Source organism: Watersipora subatra, chromosome 2 (assembly GCF_963576615.1).
Source record: "Watersipora subatra chromosome 2, tzWatSuba1.1, whole genome shotgun sequence".
Lineage (NCBI taxonomy): Eukaryota > Metazoa > Bryozoa > Gymnolaemata > Cheilostomatida > Watersiporidae > Watersipora > Watersipora subatra.
Window position 1 is genome coordinate 23,032,934 of NC_088709.1, and position 20,852 is coordinate 23,053,785.

General features: G+C 36.2%; 2 protein-coding genes across 2 annotated transcripts in view; one reads left to right on the top strand and one right to left on the bottom strand.

Moving 5' to 3' along the window:
* LOC137388766 (kinesin heavy chain-like) overlaps positions 1-4,118 on the bottom strand; it is a 31,838-nt gene extending 27,720 nt beyond the window's left edge. The window contains exons 1-4 of the mRNA XM_068075215.1: positions 3,947-4,118; positions 3,354-3,509; positions 3,062-3,149; positions 1,353-1,426 (exon numbers count right to left, since the gene is read on the bottom strand). Of these exons, the coding sequence (XP_067931316.1) occupies positions 1,353-1,426; positions 3,062-3,149; positions 3,354-3,479 (288 nt within the window). The 5' untranslated portion in view covers positions 3,480-3,509; positions 3,947-4,118. The remainder of the gene's footprint in view (positions 1-1,352; positions 1,427-3,061; positions 3,150-3,353; positions 3,510-3,946) is intronic.
* Positions 4,119-4,255: 137 nt separating this feature from the next.
* LOC137387375 (cysteine protease ATG4D-like) lies at positions 4,256-18,332 on the top strand. The gene is made up of 8 exons (XM_068073783.1): positions 4,256-4,290; positions 9,303-9,432; positions 11,049-11,271; positions 13,670-13,922; positions 14,208-14,331; positions 15,764-15,916; positions 17,074-17,205; positions 17,436-18,332. The coding sequence occupies exons 2-8, from the start codon at positions 9,309-9,311 to the stop codon at positions 17,816-17,818; spliced, it is 1,392 nt and encodes a 463-aa protein (XP_067929884.1). The 5' UTR covers positions 4,256-4,290; positions 9,303-9,308; the 3' UTR covers positions 17,819-18,332.
* The last annotated feature ends 2,520 nt before the right edge of the window (positions 18,333-20,852 follow it).

Below are 20,852 nucleotides of genomic sequence, written 5' to 3' on the forward strand. Positions count from 1 at the left end.
AATAGAGCTCAATAGAGCGATGAAAAAACTATTTATGCAGAATGTTGATTTTAATTTATAGACAAAAGTCTTTACTAAAAGGGATTTGACTGTTACTTGAACGCCAGAGTGGACAACTCCCATAAGTGCGACATAACACACTCTACTTACGCGAGGCAAATCGAGAAGCGCAGCCACACTAATATCCATGTCATCTATTTTGAGCGAAACATGATAGAGGCGAGGCTAGACTCTCAGTAATTGACACAAATTCTAAAGAATACTTAAGCTTGGTTGATTAGCCGCACACTATATTAATGCGAGACATGAAATGGCAAGTTTTGCCGCTATTGTTACCCCTGTACTTAATCTTCTAAGTAATCACAATCAGCCTTTGATTAGGTGTCACTGGAGTAGAGACTGACAATGTATGCGGTTTACGGCAGCGATCAGGCATACAGTGACATAACTGTTAAACTTTCGAAGAAATTTTGGAGTAACCAGAAGGTTCTTCGGCGTCTATGTTAACTAGAACTCTAGTAGGCATGGCTAGTTATCGCGCTGTACAATAACAGTACACAGTAGGAGAAGAGGATCACATCAGAGATCCGTACAATATATTAAAAAAAGGATGAGAAAACTGAATGTCCAAAAAATTGGTACAGACAACCATCATGTGTTCGGACTAATACAAACTGGACCATGGCCAAGTTCGCACATTGAAAATTGGGTACTATACAGTATTGTACATTAAATAGCATGTTGTCTCGCACACATACTCCTAGGATACAATATGGTACAATATGTATATACAGTATACATCTGAGTGAGTTTAATGTGGTTATACCTGCAACAGGGTACAGTGTAATATTAATAACAGTAATAACAAACAAAAACTGCATTTTAACTGGCGAGAAACTCGTGCGCGCGTGTCGTTTGCGCCGTCTGTCGCCAAAGCAATTTACCGATCAAAGTTTGTCATTCTTGGGACAGTCGTGGCTACTTCAGGCAATCGTGCAAACCCAGGATGCATTGACAATTGATAGTACAGAGAAGCGATGTTTAAAGAAAGTCGACTGTACTGGGAGTAAAATTGTTCGTCAATCTGTATAATAGTCTGCACCAAGCAAATAGGTAATTCTAGTCAATGTTTATTTACTCATGGCAAACATGAATTCCATGTTCCAACAAACACGAGATAGTAGCCAGCAGATAACTGACTCATCCCATGTTCAATATGATCCGCTATACTCATCGGTCTACGCAGAAGCTACGATCGCCGTGAACATCCTTAGCGTTGATGAGACACATCGCAGCATGTTATATTAACATACATTTATGTGTACAAAAATTTCGGCAAAAGCTATTCTTACCTCCATCGTATGAGTTTTACCACTGGATGTTTGGCCATAAGCAAATATTGTTCCATTATATCCGCTAAGAACGTCTGCAAATTAGAACAGCAACTATAAATATACAAATCTTTAATGTTCATTCCTTACGTAAATGCACAAAATGTGCAAGAGATGGAGAAAATGAGAGGAGATTTCGAGCAACCTAAATTCCACAAAAAGAAAAAAGGTAAAACATCGCAAAAGGGAAATATTAGATCTGTAGCAGTACTGGTTCGTTGGGGCCCTTTAGTAGAAATTAAATTCTTTTCTAGAATTGAATATTACAATAAAATAATTTACAACATTCCTTGTCTGCAATAATAGTGTCATCCCTGTTGAAATGAGCGAAAGGTTGCAGGTAATTACAGCCATTTGCAGAGATTGGTATGAAAATGTTGTCTATCTCCCTTTTGAACACTAACGAGGTAGCAATATATCTTCAACTCATTACCATCCTATTGTATATAATGCTGAGCTCTACTGGATCAATTTTAGAAAATGGCAAATCTCTATCAGCTCCTTTATGATATATTACAGAATAACTGGCAGCAGGTATGACAAAAAGGCAGCAGTAAGATGCTATACTTGAGCTATGAATAAGAGCGCCTACATATTGGTCAGCGGGGAATCTAACAAACTTAGTGAAAATCAATAGCAATGCGTAACCTAAATACAGGCGTCTGAGTCGTATGAATGCATGAATACAGAGAAATGTAGAGCGCATCGGCCCACTAATTACGCTGTCTGTGAGTCACTCCTTCACTAGCTAACAGTACAGCGCCGCTTCGTCAAGCACATTTTATCACACCATTCTTAATTAAGCACAGGAATGAATCTGAGAGACAAATACAAAAATTAAGCGCTTAATTTCTTCAGCTCAAGACTCCATTACAAGGTTCACTTCATAAATCCATTCTACTGTAAAATAAAGCATCAAAAACATTCTCCTTCACTGCCTCTCATAGCTTTCATCTACACAATACTGCAAATCTAAACTATTCCTTATATCTTATCCAGAAACTATCCACAAACTGAGTCTATAGGTGAATTGTGGTATTTCCTTTTAAGAGAACTTTATGACTTGAGATCAGGCAAACATAGGCATAATAAGCAAGTGATCAAACACTGTGACTACATAACGAACTTACTATGCAGAATGTGACCAAATTGAACCACATAAAAGGTTGGCACACTCGAGCATGTAGAGGCTAGTAAGATTAAAATAGCCAGACTTTGACGATCATAAATATAGGCTTGGCCTTTGGCCAATAATAATAATGCTGAAAAATTTTAATTGAGGCTGCAAATTTAATAAGGAAATAATCGAGCACTCCTAGTGACTTTTTATCAGGTAATAATTTGAGATAGTGCATACTAGATGTGAATCGAAATAACGACTTAATGATAAAAATTATGTTCAGATGTTCTGAACTCTTTGTGATATCAGGGGACAATATGGTAAAACATGCAAGCAACTGGTAGTTCATATCTGACTGTTCATACATAGAAATATTTCAACTCAACAAGCTCCATTCATGGCAATGTAAAAGACATGATTAATTATTAAGAATGAGAAATGCATACAGTTATTTACTGTTGAAGGAACATATGAACACAGAAAAATCCCTTCAAACGATATTTTACTCCTTGAGATACAGATAATTAATGTGACAGTAATTAATACTAACCTCCTACAATAGGCTTAGCTCCAGAACTGTATACCTCTTCCTGTGTGCAAGTAGGTTTAAAAACTTTGTCGAACATAAATACCTTGCCCTAAAAGGAAAGCAGCTTTGATGGGATACACATCAACAACCACCATATTTTTGTGGAGATTCATTACCTCCTCATGCCCACAGTGAAGAAATCTAATTATACCCCAAGATAGTAGCATTTACTTTGAATGGCGGTTTGTAAAAAGCTTAAAACTTTGAGTTCCTGCACCGAGTAACTATATAAATACAGCTCTGAAACACTTACCCCAACTGATATGGTGTCATCCTTGGATATTTTGGGAATAAATTTGCTGCCAGCTTTTTCTTCTAACGCATTTAGCGGCCGAACACGGCATAACACTCGAACGCCACACTCACCACCCTCTGCCATTATTCACGATTCTGACTACTCTACCTGTAACTAATAAATGCTATAAAATTACAATTAGGAGACAACTGTTAGGCCCCTATACAACTACAACGATGAGACAATCAATGTTATAAAATCACAACTAAGAGACAACCAATGAATTTTGTAAGATTATAATTATGAGATAGCAAATTGCGATCTTCCTACGTTTAATTCAGAGACCAAAAAGGAGAACACTTGCCAATATATCTTTTTAACGGTCACAAGATGGCAACTTGTTTCGATACACTTCATTACCAATTCACAATTCACTTCATTACTAACATTTCACTACCAATAATGCTTTAATACAGCATAAATATAAACTAATGCTAAAAATTTAGAGCATTGGTACAATACAATAATGTAAATACTAAAGCATTACTGACATTAGTATAATCACGATAAAAAAGAGCATGAGCTCATCTGCAATCAATATTCAATTTTACCTTTCTAAAGCCAAGCTGACTGATCAAAATCTTCAACTGAACAAACTTTTTAATCAAAAGTAAAGTGCATTATTGCAAAAAAACTTGTAACTGTTCATATATTTCCGGTTTTTGCTAACAGTCGTATATTTATAACTTTTCATTCACCCTAAATAAAAAAGCTAAGCGGAAACCGAAGACAACCGAGACTTCTGGGAGAGTAAACAATATTTTAGCCTGGGATCTAACGTTAAATACTATTTATCAAGCGTATAAAAGATAGAAAACGTTTAAACGAAAAGTTATAGCATATTTAAAGTGAAGGTCGGACCAAATCAATCGTCAAAGAGTAGAAGTCGCTGAAGGTAAGCTGTTGTTTTGCTATGTTCGGGGTATTGTAAACACTGCATTGTTGTAAACATATAATTAAAACCAATCATTTTGTGACTATCTTACGAGGAGTTTAATTTGGTTTCTGACTGAGAATAAATCGTTTGCCATTTGGCTTGATTTGTAATGTACATTTCACCAATTTACATTCAAAGGAAAATTGACCTGGCCATTTTTACTAAAGCTAAAATACTTTTTCAAGTTTCATTTATGTAAGTTTTGGATGTTTTGACCATTGTTAGCATTGTTATTTTGTGACACTTTCAAATTCAGTAGCACCCTGACTAATCAATTATATCGTAACTGGATAACTCTACCCTAGATCACACTAGCATGACCTCTCCATCTGTTCCTTTGTATTTGCGGAGACTTTAACCTTCCCCAAATTGATTGGGATCATTACAAGAGTAATAGCAATTTCTCACTCTGTAACCCATTCTTATATAAATTAGCAGAGTTAAATTTGCAACAACATGTTCACCAGTCTACCCACATTAAAGGAAACATTTTAGATTTAGTCCTTACAAACACTTTTTTTTGTATCTAGGGTTGAGGTATCAGAGCCACTGTATAGTGACCATAGTATTATCTCTATGGAACTTGATTTTACTCCAGATATTTATAAATCAGAAACAGATATTATTTGGTTGTATTTAAAAACAAATATGGAAGAAGCGGAATCAATTTTTCCCAAGTATCAAGAACAAATTTCTTCTATGATAAAAAACAAACAAAGCATAAGTAGTATTTACGGCCTGTTTATTAACGGTATCAACGAGCTGAGAAACAAATGTATACCTACCAAAAAATTGAAAACACAGCAAAATGATCCAAAATGGATGACTGCAAATATCAAAAAAAATATGAATAAGCAAAAAATGCTTCACAGAAAAATGAAACGTGAAAATACATACTATGCTATAAAAAATACAAAGGTATGAAAAAATCCAATAAAAAGTTAGTGCAACAAGCTAAGAGATCATATTTACATACACGACTATACAAACCACTACTCACTGGCAATAGTAAACCTTTTTTCAACTACCTAAAAGAGAGTAGAAGCAATCCAAGCAACATCATTCCAGATCTTAAATATGATGATAAGTTGGCTCAAACACCAGCTGAGAAAGCTATGTTTCTGGGTTCCTTTTTTGGGTCTGTCTTTGTCAAAGATGATGGCCAATCACCTGAAATGAAACCAGTGGATATCCCTAAAGATAAAACTGACTTGATAATTTCCAGAGAAGGAGTATTTGACCTGTTGCGAAATCTAGAGGAAAGTAAAACTGGGGGACCTGATTATTTGTCTAGTAAAGTCTTAAAACTGTTTTCTCGCATTATAGCTCCATGTCTTACGGAGATTTTTCAATACTCGTTAGACAGTTACACAATACTATCAATCTGGAAAGTTGCTAGGGTCATACCTATTTATAAAAAAGGAAGTAAAGAATTACCCACTAACTACAGACCAGTGTCTTTGACTTGCATTACTTGTAAACTTCTCAAACATATTGTATCTTCTAAAATTCATGATCATTTAAACACATAACATTTTGCACGATATTCAGCATGGGTTTAGAAGTGGAAGATCTTGTGATTCCCAGCTAGTTTATACAATTAACGATCTTGCTTCTAATCTGGATAATAGAATTATTACAGATGTAATCATATTAGATTTTTCTAAGGCATTTGATACTGTGAATCATCGTAAACTTTTACTCAAACTCAACTATTACGGTATAAATGAAAATCTTATTTTTTGGATAGAGGATTTTTTATCGAACCGAAGGCAATTTGTTTCCGTGGAAGATGCCAACTCTCCATTTTGTCCAATTAACTCAGGAGTGCCCCAAGGGTCAGTTATGGGACCCCTTCTTTTTTATTGTACGTTAATGACTTGCCAGACCTTATGGTGTCAGAATGCCGACTGTTTGCTGACGATACTCTTTTATTTAATTCCCGCGTCAACAAGACGCGTATAGCGTATTGCAACAAGACCTTAGGGTACTCCAAAAGTATTCTAATGAGTGGCAATTGACTTTTAATGTTTCTAAATGTGCTGTTCTTTCAGTTGGAGAGTCGAATTCAAAAGCAAGTTATTTTTTATGTGACCAACGTTTAGACAATGTTGATTCACATCCATATCTTGGTATTGAGTTGCAAAATAACCTGAAATGGGAAATTTCACTATGTAAAAATAATAAGCAAAGCTAATAGAACATTACATATGCTAAGGAGAGTTTTAAAGCATGCTGACACAAAAACTCGGCAGGTTGCTTATTTTTCTTTGGTGAGGCCACTTTTAGAGTACGGTTGCACGGTATGGGACCCGTTTATGAAAAAAGATATCAAAAGATTTGAGAAAATACAGAACACCGCATTAAGGTTCATTTTTAAACTAAAGGGGCAAGTCAGTTTTACAGAAATAAGAGCAAATACAGGGATCGAGAGTTTAGCTAAACGGCGAAAAGATATTAGGTGTGCATTTTATTTAAAAGCAGTGGAAAGGAACTTTACAGTCCCTGATTTTAAAAATACTATCAAGCACCACAACACTCGACAGAAAACAGGTCTGTTTGTGCCAACAATCCGGACAAATGCGTTTTTAATTTTTGGCCGAGAACAACTCGAGACCTGAGAGGTTTTTAGTAAAGAATTTTTGTAATAAAAGAGTTCCCACGCCTTTCCTTCTTTCTAGAAGGGTGTAGTGGGAAAAATTTTGATTAGATTAGATAGAGTCGTCAACCGTTTCACCGCTCCCATAATTGCTAGGTTGGTTAAACCAACGGTCGCCGTTTATTCAAGTGAAGTGTAGCAACTTTGGCGATGCCATGTGGAACTGGGTAATTCGGTCGATTAATAACGAAAATCTGTTCTTTTGAAGAGGAGTCCTTTTGAAGGCACTTCCAGCTAGTGTGAACGTATACATGTGTATGTAAAGCTTTTAGAGTATAAAGTTCAAGTTTTCAACTATAAGTATTTATTAGTAAAAGAACAGGGTATGGTGTAACTACATGTATATGGCTTTATCAGTGTGATGAACAGTTTTTATTCTCTTCATGAATGGGTTTTAGTGCAATAGCTTGTATATTTCCTCTTGTCACGTTATTGAGTTTGCATATTTTTATGAGAGCGTCTTTAGTTACAAATTATAAGCTTTGTCATATTAAATGCATGATGAAAATTTAACCTGCAGTAAATATAAATATACCAGGAGCAACTGTCACTCACAAATGTTGTGTTTACTATTAATACTTAATATTTCATGTCTCCATTTATCTATCAACTTCAAATTTTCATTTGCTTCATTTAGACTACAAATAAACACGATGATAAGTATGGGCTGATCAACGTTGGATTAATTTTATTTACATTTGTCAACTAAAGATTAGCAACTGTTTTGAGTTTTTGTTTTGTTGCCAAGTCATTAACATGATACAAATCTTGTTAAAAGTAGATGGCTTAGCAAACATAGAACTTTACTGTAGTTTGAAGTTTATCTTTTGCTAGTTGAATTCCCGGGCGTTCGTATATCCTCTATGCACCTCTCTCAAGTCGAAAACTATAACAACTCTATCTTTGGGAGTTGTTTCAGATTTATTTTATAGTTTTTATGATGAGTGGCTGTTCTAATTAATGTACTATTACCAAAAAAAAGTGTGTCAGTACTTCGGAGATTATACTACTAATAAAAAATTTGGAGCATTAGTACAATAACATAAGTACTAACACATTTCTGACATTAGTATAATCAAGACAAAAATTGCATGAGCTCATATGCACAATAGATATGTGAACTATGTACATGTATAGTTTACAACAGAGCATATAAGAAGCGTTGTATGGCGCTACACGTAAAGTCTAGCGTATGTGAACTACGCTAATATAAATAGCAGCATGTGAACTATATGCCCTTATATAAATTTATACTGTATAATGATATTCTGATCTCAGATGTACTCTTTTATTATAATTCGCCATTGTGAAAGCTAACATACATTGCTATAAGCTCAGACTGCACTGTTTTATAGGCCTAATGCAGGCTACTTAATTCTCTAATTTAAATATTCTTGCTTTTGAGTTGGCTAGTTATTTATGTGGCTGGAAAACTTATGTAACATCCAATCATCTTGCATTATGCACATCTTATCTTATCTGAAAGATGAACCTTGGCTGTCTCGTGTTAAGTCACTGTCTCATGGCTATTCAAGGAAACATACATGGTTATAGGCGTAGTTGTCAAACCTTTAAATACATTAGTTTTGGCTTACTATAATAATAAGCATGCGGTATTGTCACTTAACATGTGCGATGATGCCTTCTGGATATGATAATATGGACTCTCCCTGACATCGCGTCACTGTCACTTTTTTGAACAAGAAGTTGGGTTGTGAACCCTTCTACATACATTAATTAGTTGTAGCTCATGCACATTTAGCTGTATACAGACACAACTGTAATGCCCATGTATGAACATGAGAGAAATGAAACGAACATGAATGAGATGAAACTGTTTATGGCAGCACAGCTAGTCATGTTGTAACATCTCATACTCGCTTCTTTGAGAAAAAAGATCAGTGGTGAACTATTCTGGAGAAATTGGTTTCGGCTCATTGTAGTAGCACACCATGGTTGCTGTTAGAAAAAAGTAGATAGATGCCAAGTTTATGCTGAAAACGACTTTAGAATATTTAAGTTCAGTATGTTAGACATTGGGACATTTAGATATTTAGATATTAGATAAACATTTAGGCTTAGTCCCAACATATTAGACGTTGGGCCTAAGAGACTATTAGACTGCAAAGAACTGATGTAGTTCTTTGCATGCTTTAGTGTTACATTCGTATCCACTTGTCCTTAGTACTGGCAAAGAAAAGATGAAAAGGAATGATACGCTCTGGTTAATGTGTTGCATAACAATTTCACAGCTTGAAAGGTAATTTTGCTTCTGTATAGTGGGTTTGTTTGCATATTGTTTGGGACATAGGGTCAGATGGAAGCGGCTAGTGCAGCCCTGACTAGTAGCGACTTGCGTCGTGAGCAAACAGTCGATGGACATCCAGCAGACAAAGAGGACAGCGAAGATGAGTGGGAGGATTTGACATATTATGCCGATGGTAAGCATACGTAGTCTATGTAAGCATGGCTCATAAGTCAGCGTAAACTAGGGGAAAACGAGCTTTTAAGGAACATTCATATCAGCTCATGAATGAGTTTTCAAGTTTATCCATGTGTCTGCTATGACCATAAGATCTAACTATGATCTTATATAGAGACAGTAATACGGGAATATGCTGAAAGAACAACGGATGGATAAGGAGTCATTCCTATTGCAAGAGATCTCCTGTTGTGTTTCTGTATAAAGGCTGTATAAGCCTGGTTCTCACACAATGCCATTTTAATGCCACTTCAATGATATTGTTGTTTAGAACAGTATGTGGTGGTTTTATCACTAATCTCAATACCATCTATAAAAACAGCTACAGTACAAGGTTGAAGGTCATTACAGTGCCTCAGGATGATTCACCTCCGCCATTAGAGGTGTCGTTTGTTGTCACCAATGTTCATAGTGGGATCGGCACGAGCAATAATTTGTCCGCCCGTTCCTGTTTTCGTTGTATGGCAGCCATACATTCATTACGCTAACGTTGACATTTGAGTCTCGTCAGTATTAGGGTCGACCAGAGTAAACTAGGCCTTTGGTATTGATCATGGCTGCAACTAACCGTCTCGAAATCATGGTTAACTTTTCTGCCATTTCACATGAACATTGGTACAAGTCCCTAGAGCTACTCAGAAATATAAGTTTGCACTGACAGACACGTTCGTATCAGTGGGCAGTCACAGCAGTTGATTAGAAATACATTCTATATTTTAGTACACAGTTATTATTTAGCATATCTCTCTGTCTGAGCACATCTTGCGGTCGGAGCATATCTCGCTGTCTAAGCATATGACGCTGTGTTGCCAGGGTTGTTAGTAGGGAGTGAAATGATTCTCTCACATGTGCAGCTCTTAAATAGGAACTTGCACAGAATTTAGTATATGATCAAAAAGTGTCGGAATTTTTCTATCGTTTGCGATTGTTTTTGATGTTTGAGGTGATCTGACTGCCAGGATGTTTCAAGATTAAAAATGACGAAACTTGTTGGCAGTTAAAATGCTCAGATCTAGCGAAAGCTTAAAAATGACATCTATAACAGTTGCAAAGAGATCAACAGAATAGAGACGCGTAACCTTGAAACTGTATGCTGTATGTTATGTTATGTTATGCTGTAACTTGAACGCAATAGCCAAGATCTACTATAGCAATTATAACAACTAGTGACATCATTTCACACGTATTTTTTTCTGGGCGTTTTGGCAGCGATCAGGTTGTGTTGATTTTAATTTTGAAACATCCTGGCAGTCAGATCACCTCAAAAATCAAAAACAATCGCAAACGATAGAACAAAAATAGAATTTTTGTTCAAGTTTATTTTTGCATTACCATAAACATTATTGATGTTATATATTGTAGTCTATGGTTGAAATATAAGAAATAGAATAATGTATTCTCTCAACTGTCTGACTAGTGCATGGTAAACACATTAGGCTGACTTGAAGTCATTGCATTTTGACAAAAGAGCTTACATTATGACCCTTTGCACTCTAGATGCAGGGCTACATGTGAAATGTTTCATGCCAGCAGGATTGGTGTTCAGCTTTTGTAATACAATGGCTGTGTTTGTAGGGATGACATTAGGGGGATTCACAATATTGAATGGTCCCGTATCGCCACCGCCTCCAGGACCGCCAATTAGGAATTATTTGAGAAGGGACGTAGACCCTGAGCCCCCCAAGACTTCTGAAAAAGTCAAATCTCGACTTACTCATTTTATGCACAAAGTGCAGTACAGGTGGCGGCTCAACATTGAGAGCAGTTTCAGTAAAAAGAAGGCTATTTTTTTACTCAGGTATTATTGCGTTTTCCTATTTGCCCTGACTCATTCACTTATTCATTGTAGCTGAAATGTCATCTGCAATGCAGACATGATGTGTTACACATACAACCATATACAATCTCAACATATACATGTTGCGGTTTAACAAGGGCACTTTGTTCAAAAAGATAAGGATTTCTATGCCAGAGGTCATGGAAATCATTCAGAATTACTCAAATCGCAATGAAGTGTGAGAAATGTTCAAAATGGAATACCTTGCGTAGTTATTCCTTGTACATCATTCGCAAGAGGCATTTTCATCTATCGCAAGCATCGAATATTTGGTAAACACTTGCGAGTAAGTAAACTCGCTTGACTTACGCAACATTTCTGTATTCATCTTGCAGATGAGAAAAACTCGTAGATTAACCGCATCATTGAAACTTCGTGAATGAAAGGTTTCCAATAGTCTTGCAATCTTAGAGAATCTGAGAAGTTAACTTGATGCACTTTTGTGTTTCTCGTAACTAACATTACCCGCTGTAATAGTCATCTCTTATTAACTGACTTCTCTGTTCTTTAGATTTTTAAGTGTCAAAAGACAGTTTAGAGGCGTAGTGCTCAGCGATCTACCTGTGTATAAGCATCAATTTTTTCTTTAGGCTGAAGCACGCTGGGTAAATATCGAGCGAATCTGTGGGTGCTGCTGCTGACACAGCGGAGTCACGCGCGTTGAATATTAGCGAATTCTTGTGTATAAAGAATGTTCGGTATTTCACTTGTCGCTTGATCATGATTGTTTAGCTGATCAAAAAAAAGTATGTTTTAAAATGAAACTCAAAAGACATTGAAATAAAGTGGATCAACTTTTAACATATACTTCATCACTATAAAATAATGTAGTTCCATTCTGAATAAAAACAGAGTTCTTTATAAAATAATTAAAAATTGATACTAAAAAATATACAACTTTCATTACACAATTGTCGTAGCAAAGGTGGACTTCTGTAAATGTCAAGGACAAAGATACTTACTCACGTTTGATACCTCAAGTGTGCTTCGTAATTTGCAAAGCAACTGTTGTAAGGCCTGCATTAAGTCTAGCGTTACACAACAATTCTTATATACGCTTGTTACTCGCAAATTCGTATCGAGTGTGTCATGCTTGTGAAAGATGGGAACGGCACTTTTGAATGATGTTCTTTAAAATACCGCGCAAGCTATTCCATTTCAAACATTTTCCATACTTCATTCATTCCTATTTTGATTTAACTAGACATGAGTGTGCTGCTATGACCTTTGGCATAGAGTTACTTTTGTTTTAATAAAGGGCCCGTATTTATCCGCAATATGCGAATGTCCATTGAAATATCGATATTATAAATCACGTGTAAGACCAACCAATGACAGACTGTTATTGCTGTCACAGCGTTCTACTTATCGCATGTAACTCAATGTACCCACAATTTCAAATCTGCATAGTCCACACGATGGGAACATAGTGATAGTGAAGTACATCATAGCGAGTTATCCACTCTTTTCCCAATAATAGTTCGGATGAAAAAGAAGGCATTTTTGTGATTTTCTACTTCGTAAAAATAGTAGCACTTTGGGATATGTTCATGAGTTATTTATTGTTCTGCTTAATGATTAAGACTGCTGAATCATCATCTGTTTGCAGTAAATGTTACGACTGTCACCTCATCGTCTGTTTGCAGTAAATGTTACTACTGTCGCCTCATTGTCTGTTTGCAGTAAATGTTATGACTGTCGCCTTATCGTCTGCTTGCAGTAAATGTTATGACTGTCGTCTCATCATCTGTTTGCAGTAAATGTTACGACTGTCAACTCATCGTCTGTTTGCAGTAAATGTTACTACTGTCGCCTCATTGTCTGTTTGCAGTAAATGTTATGACTGTCGCCTTATCGTCTGCTTGCAGTAAATGTTATGACTGTCGTCTCATCATCTGTTTGCAGTAAATGTTACGACTGTCAACTCATCGTCTGTTTGCAGTAAATGTTACAACTGTCGTCTCATCATCTGTTTGCAGTAAATGTTGCGACTGTCGCCTCATCGTTTGTTTGCAGTAAATGTTACTACTGTCGACTCGTCATCTGTTTTCAGTAAGTGTTACGACTGTCACCTCATCTATTTGCAGTAAATTTTACTACTGTCGACTCATCATCTGTTTTCAGCAAATGTTTCGACTGTCGCCTCATCATCTGTTTGCAGTAAATGTTACGACTGTCGACTCATCGTCTATTTGCAGTAAATGGTTTGACTGTCATCTCACGTCTGTTTGCAATAAATGTCAAGACTGCCGACTCATCGTCTGTTTGCAGGAAATGTTACGACTCATCGTCTGTTTGCAGTAAATGTTACGACTCATCGTCTGTTTGCAGTAAATATTATGACTGTCATCTGTTTTAGTAAATGTTACGACTGTCGCCTGGCTAAAGAGGAGGGAGGTCAAGCTGCTGTTCAGCAAACCCTTTCCGAGTTTAAACAGGACTTTACGAGTCGCATATGGATAACATACCGGGAAGGTTTTCACAGAATATCTGGCTCCCTTCTCACTAGCGATTCAGGTTGGGGGTGTATGGTTCGTGCCGCACAGATGATACTTGCTCAGGCTATGGTTGTACACTTTCTAGGGAGAGACTGGAACATGTTCGGTGAACAGGTCGGTGGCTCATGATTATGTTGTTGATTACTTTGTGTCGGATAGTTCCTAATTAGTTATTGGCAATTATAGATAATCGTGTTCAATACTCAAAAGTATTTATTGCTGCACTAGTTATACGTAGGTAGTCTGTCTGACTCAATTTACTTATGTGTATGTCGCTCAGTGTTCAGGTTGCTTGTCCTTCATGTTGGTTTTCATTGAAATATTTATCGAAACGGTCTTTTCAAATTGTTCATCTTTTCCTACGTTGCCTTGAGAAGGAAGAGTTATCTTCTGTTGTAGTCAGACTTCTCTAGGATTATGCATAAGGAGATTATTCGCTGGTTCGGTGACCAGCCAGTGCAGACATCTCCCTTCTCCCTTCACAGATTGGTGGCCATAGCTAAGTCTATAGACCGTAAACCAGGTGGGTGTGGGTAACGCTAAGTTCAGTGGATACAGTCAGCTGTAAGATGTACATAAACCTAGGGTAGATCGGATGTCTGTTTTGTACACACGTACGGTCAAACCTAGCTTTACGATCATCCGAACGAATTTTTCGACGTGCAGTAATAAATTTAAATGATCATTTGTTTCAATGTCTGATGCAGTCTCCAGTTTACTGTAATGATGCAGTTTATAAATCACTGCATGTTTTTCACAGAGTAATGCATTTTCTATGTTATATGTGTAATGTTATGTTATATGTAATGCTATACATAATCAGCTGAAATACTTATCTAAGTTTCTAATGAATAAATAAAAATTTCAAATAAGTTAAAGTTTTCAATAAATGACATAAATATAATGTTTCTTATAAGTATATTTAACGCGACACGCGACGAGTTTGAGCTAGAAAAAAATATTGGAACAAATTGATATTGTAAGTAAAGATTGCATGGTAAGTAAATATTGCATTGTAAGTAAATATTGTATTGTAAGTAAATATTGCATGGTAAGTAAATATTGTATTGTAAGTAAATATTGTATTGTAAGTAAATATTGTATTGTAAGTAAAGATTGCATGGTAAGTAAAGATTGTATGGTAAGTAAATATTGCATTGTAAGTAAAGATTGCATGGTAAGTAAATATTGCATTGTAAGTAAAGATTGCATGGTAAGTAAATATTGCATGGTAAGTAAATATTGCATTGTAAGTAAATATTGTATTGTAAGTAAATATTGTATTGTAAGTAAATATTGCATGATAAGTAAATATTGTATTGTAAGTAAATATTGTATTGTAAGTAAATATTGTATTGTAAGTAAAGATTGCTTGGTAAGTAAAGATTGCATGGTAAGTAAATATTGCATTGTAAGTAAAGATTGCATGGTAAGTAAATATTGCATTGTAAGTAAAGATTGCATGGTAAGTAAATATTGCATTGTAAGTAAAGATTGCATGGTAAGTAAATATTGGAGCATAAATAATGTATTCTTATACCCATTGTCTCTTTCTCTTGACAATGACTGTAAACCAAGCGGTTTGTTCTACACTCTATGCATCTGGTGCTATGGCAACAGCTAAATCAAGCCTATGTACCTATAGCTGTACACAAACTCAGCTTGGGTAACCATTAACTAATTTGGGTTTTCTATTAATTCTTTACAGCTTGACATGATTTTTCAGATGTTTTATGAACAGCGAGAAAATAAAATCGCTCTTTGGCAGCATGAGTTTTTATAATGAAATTAGCACGGAGAGAAAAAAGGCTGGATTGAATAGATCCGTGTGCATGTCCACTCCCTCAGTGAATCCTTCATTCCGAGTCTAACGAATCACAAGGGCTGTATGTCTGTCATGATAATCTCTTCTATGCATGACTAGTCTGAACAGGTGCCCCGTTTTTTTCTTGCAGGCGATTGGTATGGACCAGCATGCGTTGCTGGCCTCTTAGCCAAGGCCTCACAAATAGCGTCAGATTTTGTCCCGGTGCTCAATGAAGTTTGTGTGTATGTTGGATATGATGGTGCTATTTATAAACAAGATGTCATTGATTTGGCAACCGGTGGTAAGTGGCCTGACTCGGTGTTATGTTTTTGACACTTCTAGATCAGGTGTGAGAATGGAAGTCATTGACTTTCCTAACAGGTTTTTATTAACATCCAACATTCAATAACTGCGTTATTAAAAACTGACCTCGGGTTGTGATTTTGTTCATTGGAATAAACTAAGCATATAATCACGGATATTTTGGGTTTTTTTACCGAATATTACACTGATATGGTATAAGAGTTCTGGTCATGTGATCACTAAAACTCTTCTTTTTGTATCTGAGCCATGAAAACATCCATAGTATATATATAAATTTATATATATATATTTATGTATATAAATTTATATAATATTATATTAAGTTATATATATATATAATTTAAGATATATATAAATTTATGTATATAAATATATAAATTTGACAAATATGGCTTAGCCCGAGTTAACCGCTGCACATAAGATACTCTATGTTAATTTATAACCTGCGAGCGCTGTGCCAGTTACTATTTTATTTATATTCATTTTACAGTCTGACAAATTTTTTTAGGTTATATTAAGAATGCCTGTGAAATAGTTATTTGAATGTGTCCGTATCTCTAATATGACAGCCTTACTCGGTCTCAACCATAGACCTATTAACTATACAGTATAGTAATAGTATAGTTAATAGGTCTATGGTCTCAACACTGAGCTTCCTATGACTGGCAATGACAATCTCGCACTCCTTTGTTTTGAATGCAATGAGAAAGGTTCAAAACGTAATGAAAAACAGCCGTATTTGGAATATATGAAAACGATATGTTCTTGGAAGATCATTTTAAGAAAAGTCTAATGGTCCTAAACTTTTTTCGTGTCTTTTCTTTGCAATTATCCGATCAAAAGTTGGTTCCTTGTGGGTGAGTGATATACTCAGATCGTTTTTAGTATTGATGGTGTTATGATATTTATTTTTGATATAAAAAAGATTTTGATAAGCAAGCTTTTGCGATAATAAATATGCCTTCTTCTGCTTCACGTTTGATTCTTGCAACCCCATAAACAGCAGCTCGCGCCCCTTAGGGGTGTGATCGAAAAGTCCTGTACTAGAGTTATTAACCGTTTGGGACAGTGTGTTGTTACTAGTAGAAATTAGTTCTGTCATTGTTATAACCATTGTACTTAACTATGATTTAGTGACGACTGACCAGTCTCCCCTCTCAACTTTACAATCTTCAAATCCAGAATGGAAGGCTGTAGTTATTCTCATTCCTCTTGCGTTGGGATTCGATGATAGTATATGTCCAACAGTTATACCATGTTTGAAAGGTATGCAGAGTTTTCTCCACCTAGTTTCTTGCCTGACTGTTCGTTTGCTTATTGTGTTCATAGATGAGCACATTTACTGACAGCGTTGCTGCTCCTTCTTATCCCTTACATTATTGTGGTTTAGCCGTTTGTCTTTAGTTTTGTCAACTAGGTTGCTATTGTTAGCGAGGAACTCTCATTTTCCTAGTATTATGTATTTAGCTACTGAAAAGGTGTTTTTTTCTTTTTAGCCCTGTTTGCTCTGGATAATTTTCTTGGAATCATTGGTGGCACCCCGAGGCACGCACTCTATTTGATAGGATTTCAAGGTGATAATGCCATCTACCTCGACCCACATTTCATGCAGGAAACTGTTGACATTTCTAAACGAGAATTTCCAGTTCTGACTTACCACTCCGTTTTTCCACGGAAAGTAGCTTTTACCAAGCTAGAGAGCAGTTGCGCTCTCGGCTTTTATTGTCGTACTAGGGAGGACTTTCAAAACTTTCAAGCGAAAGTCAATCCATTGCTTTATCCTGCCGACGGGGAGCATAAACATCCGATATTCCAGGTATATGAAGGTTCTCGTATGGAACAGTACGCTGCTCGCACTACTGAGAAAGATTTTTCTTAACCAACACTGCATCCCTCGCCAAATTCATTTCATTGTGCATGATAATAGCTACGGCCCTATAAAATCTGGAGCTTTAACCTACATCTGTATATATGTACATGTTTACTGTTTGAATCTGTTGCTAAAAGCTTCACTATATGTCGATAGTTGTGTTTTTGATACTGCTGAGACCTTTGTATTCAAAGTCAGCAGTACCTCCATTGCTAGCCAACCCTTTTTGTATTTCGGAATGTTTCAAGAGATACAAACATCTTATGTATGAGTTCTGGATATGTGTACATAAAAGCTTAGAACAACTCGTTTAAAAGTGCAGTTAATTTTCTAACACTTAGTCACATAATAAAGAATTAATATATATTTTTGTAGCAATTCGTAATATTGCATATAAATTATCATATTTATTCAGTTTGTATGTGTTAGCGTCTCATTCTTTTACATGCCTTACATTAAGTGGATTGTTTCATCTCTCTTTTATATCGTTTCAAATATATTACAATATATCTTTTCATATATACTTCAACTTAACACAGATCGTATTACAAACTTACAAATCTTGCAGAAACAGCCATCTTACAATCAAAGCACAATATACGAAGCTAGTCCACTCCCATATTCACTTATGTAAAGATCACCATATGACTAACTGAACGTTGTTTCAAGAACGTTGATACCCTGTATTAGGTGTTACCTTACAATGTACCTTACTAGTTGTATTAATATTAGGTTAGGATACCTGTATCTGACCTAGTAATTTGGTTAACTTGCTATAAAAAAATACCTTGAAGTTATATCTATATCATTAAAAGCAATGCATTTTATTTAATTTCTCGCAGTAACTTCGGCATTTTTTTTATATTTATTTGGATAGCCTTTATGTGGGTGGTCAAGAGAATAGCCCTTATGTGGGTGGCCAATAGAATAGCCCTTATGTGGGTGGTCAAGAGAATAGCCCTTATGTGGGTGGTCAGGAGAATAGCCCTTATGTGGTTGGTCAAGAGAATAGCCCTTATGTGGGTGGTCAAGAGAATAGCCCGTATGTGGGTGGTCAAGAGAATAGCCCTTATGTGGTTGGTCAAGAGAATAGCCCTTATGTGGTTGGGCATGAGAATAACCCTTATGCGGGTGGTCAAGAGAATAGCCCTTATGTGGTTAGTCAAGAGAATAGCCCCTATGTGGTTAGTCAAGAGAATAGCCCTTATGTGGGTGGTCAAGAGAATAGCCCTTATGTGGGTAGTCAAGAGAATAGCCCTTATGTGGTTGGTCAGGAGAATAGCCCTTATGTGGGTGGTCAAGAGAATAGCTCTTATGTGGGGGGTCAAAAGAATAGCCCTTATGTGGTTGGTCAAGAGGATAGCCCTTATGTGGGTGGTCAAGAGAATAGCCCTTATGTGGGTGGTCAAGAGAATAGCCCTTATGTGGTTGGTCAGGAGAATAGCCCTTATGTGGGTGGTCAAGAGAATACCCTTTATGTGGTTAGTCAAGAGGCTAATTCTATTGAACCAGACTGAGTTTTGAAACAAAATATTTTTGGCGGTTTGGCTGAAGGCCTGGAGCATGTATGCCAAGCTTGGGTGAAATCGGCCAAAAAATATGGAACCGCATAGCATTTACGCAGACAAACATACACACAATATGACAGTGTGGGGTTTTTAGCATAGATGTAAGGATTACAATGAAGAATCAACAAAAAGAGGTTCTTAGTCTAAGTTTATGTTAGATACATGTGAACAGAAGGACAGACTAGTAAGATGAGTGGTAGAGGGAGTTATAGAAATATGTCATGAAACTTAGTTAACTTACAGTAATTATGGTTTATTTTATTGTATTATGTTATCATTTTTACGCTTCAATTTTACCTGTTTTTGTATAAGAAACTGTAATGTTTGGATAAACCTTTGTATGCTGAAAATAATTCCCAAAGTTTTTGTATGTCGAGTTGATCACAAGTGCTCAAGTACACGGGTTAGGATGGTACACAATCTCATGTTACCGTTATGCAAGCCGACACGAAACAGACCATGAAATATTTCAAATTCTAGAACATTTGTACAGAAGTTACAGTAAAAATTTAAAAAGCTGCATCAATTAGAATTTTACACCTCTCAGAATTTTACATAAAAAACCTAAATTAGAACACACCCGCCCACTTTTTCAAAAATCTTCAATACTGACTGTGAATAAACTCTATAAATTTCGAACTCTCATCGCGTCTCATCAATTATTCTACAGCCATAAATCACATCGCATTCATCAATATCCCACTCGCTGCTCTTCCTTAAATCTAAAGCTACCTCCCTTTAAATCTGCTTCGGGTCATCGCAGAATGTCATACCAGCAGTCAGCACAATGGAACGCTCTGCCTGATGAACTGCGTAGGGTTGTGAGTATGCCCACTTTTAGACGTGCCCTCAAGCTGTACCTGTTGAGCGGTGACTAAATAGTTTCTGGCTGCTTGCTCTTAACTTGTGGCCCAGCGCCTTGACTAGCAATGCTACTGCGCAGTTTGGGCCTCATCATTATTTCTTTTCTTTTTCTTTTTTTTCTGTTTTCATACTTTTTGATGAAATAAAACAAACAAACAAACTATTGGGCTTGTAATAGCTCAGAAATATTGGTCCACAGACTTACTGTGGCCCTGCAATGTTTAATACAGTAATTGAATGGATGGAAAGTCAAATAGAAGAGGTAAAGCTGGTCGATAAAGCCAAGGTTGCAGTTTTATAAAACTGTACCGCTTGTTAGACCACAGAGGTATCCAAATGAATAACAATCTTTATTCTCACTCATAGAGTTACTAGCATAACTCATCCCAACTTATCTCAAATGTCTCATACAAATGTTAATGTTCTGAATATGCTCTACTTAAGTCGTTATAGATATTGTTTTTGTACAATCGGAAGGACTGGCTTGTCATCTCCAGCCCACTTACACACCACTTGTGCAACCCTTGTAAAAAAATAGTTCATTATGAAAATAATAGTGCTTTTAAATATAATTATATGTTACAGAGCTTGTTCAGTTACAATTCAGTTTT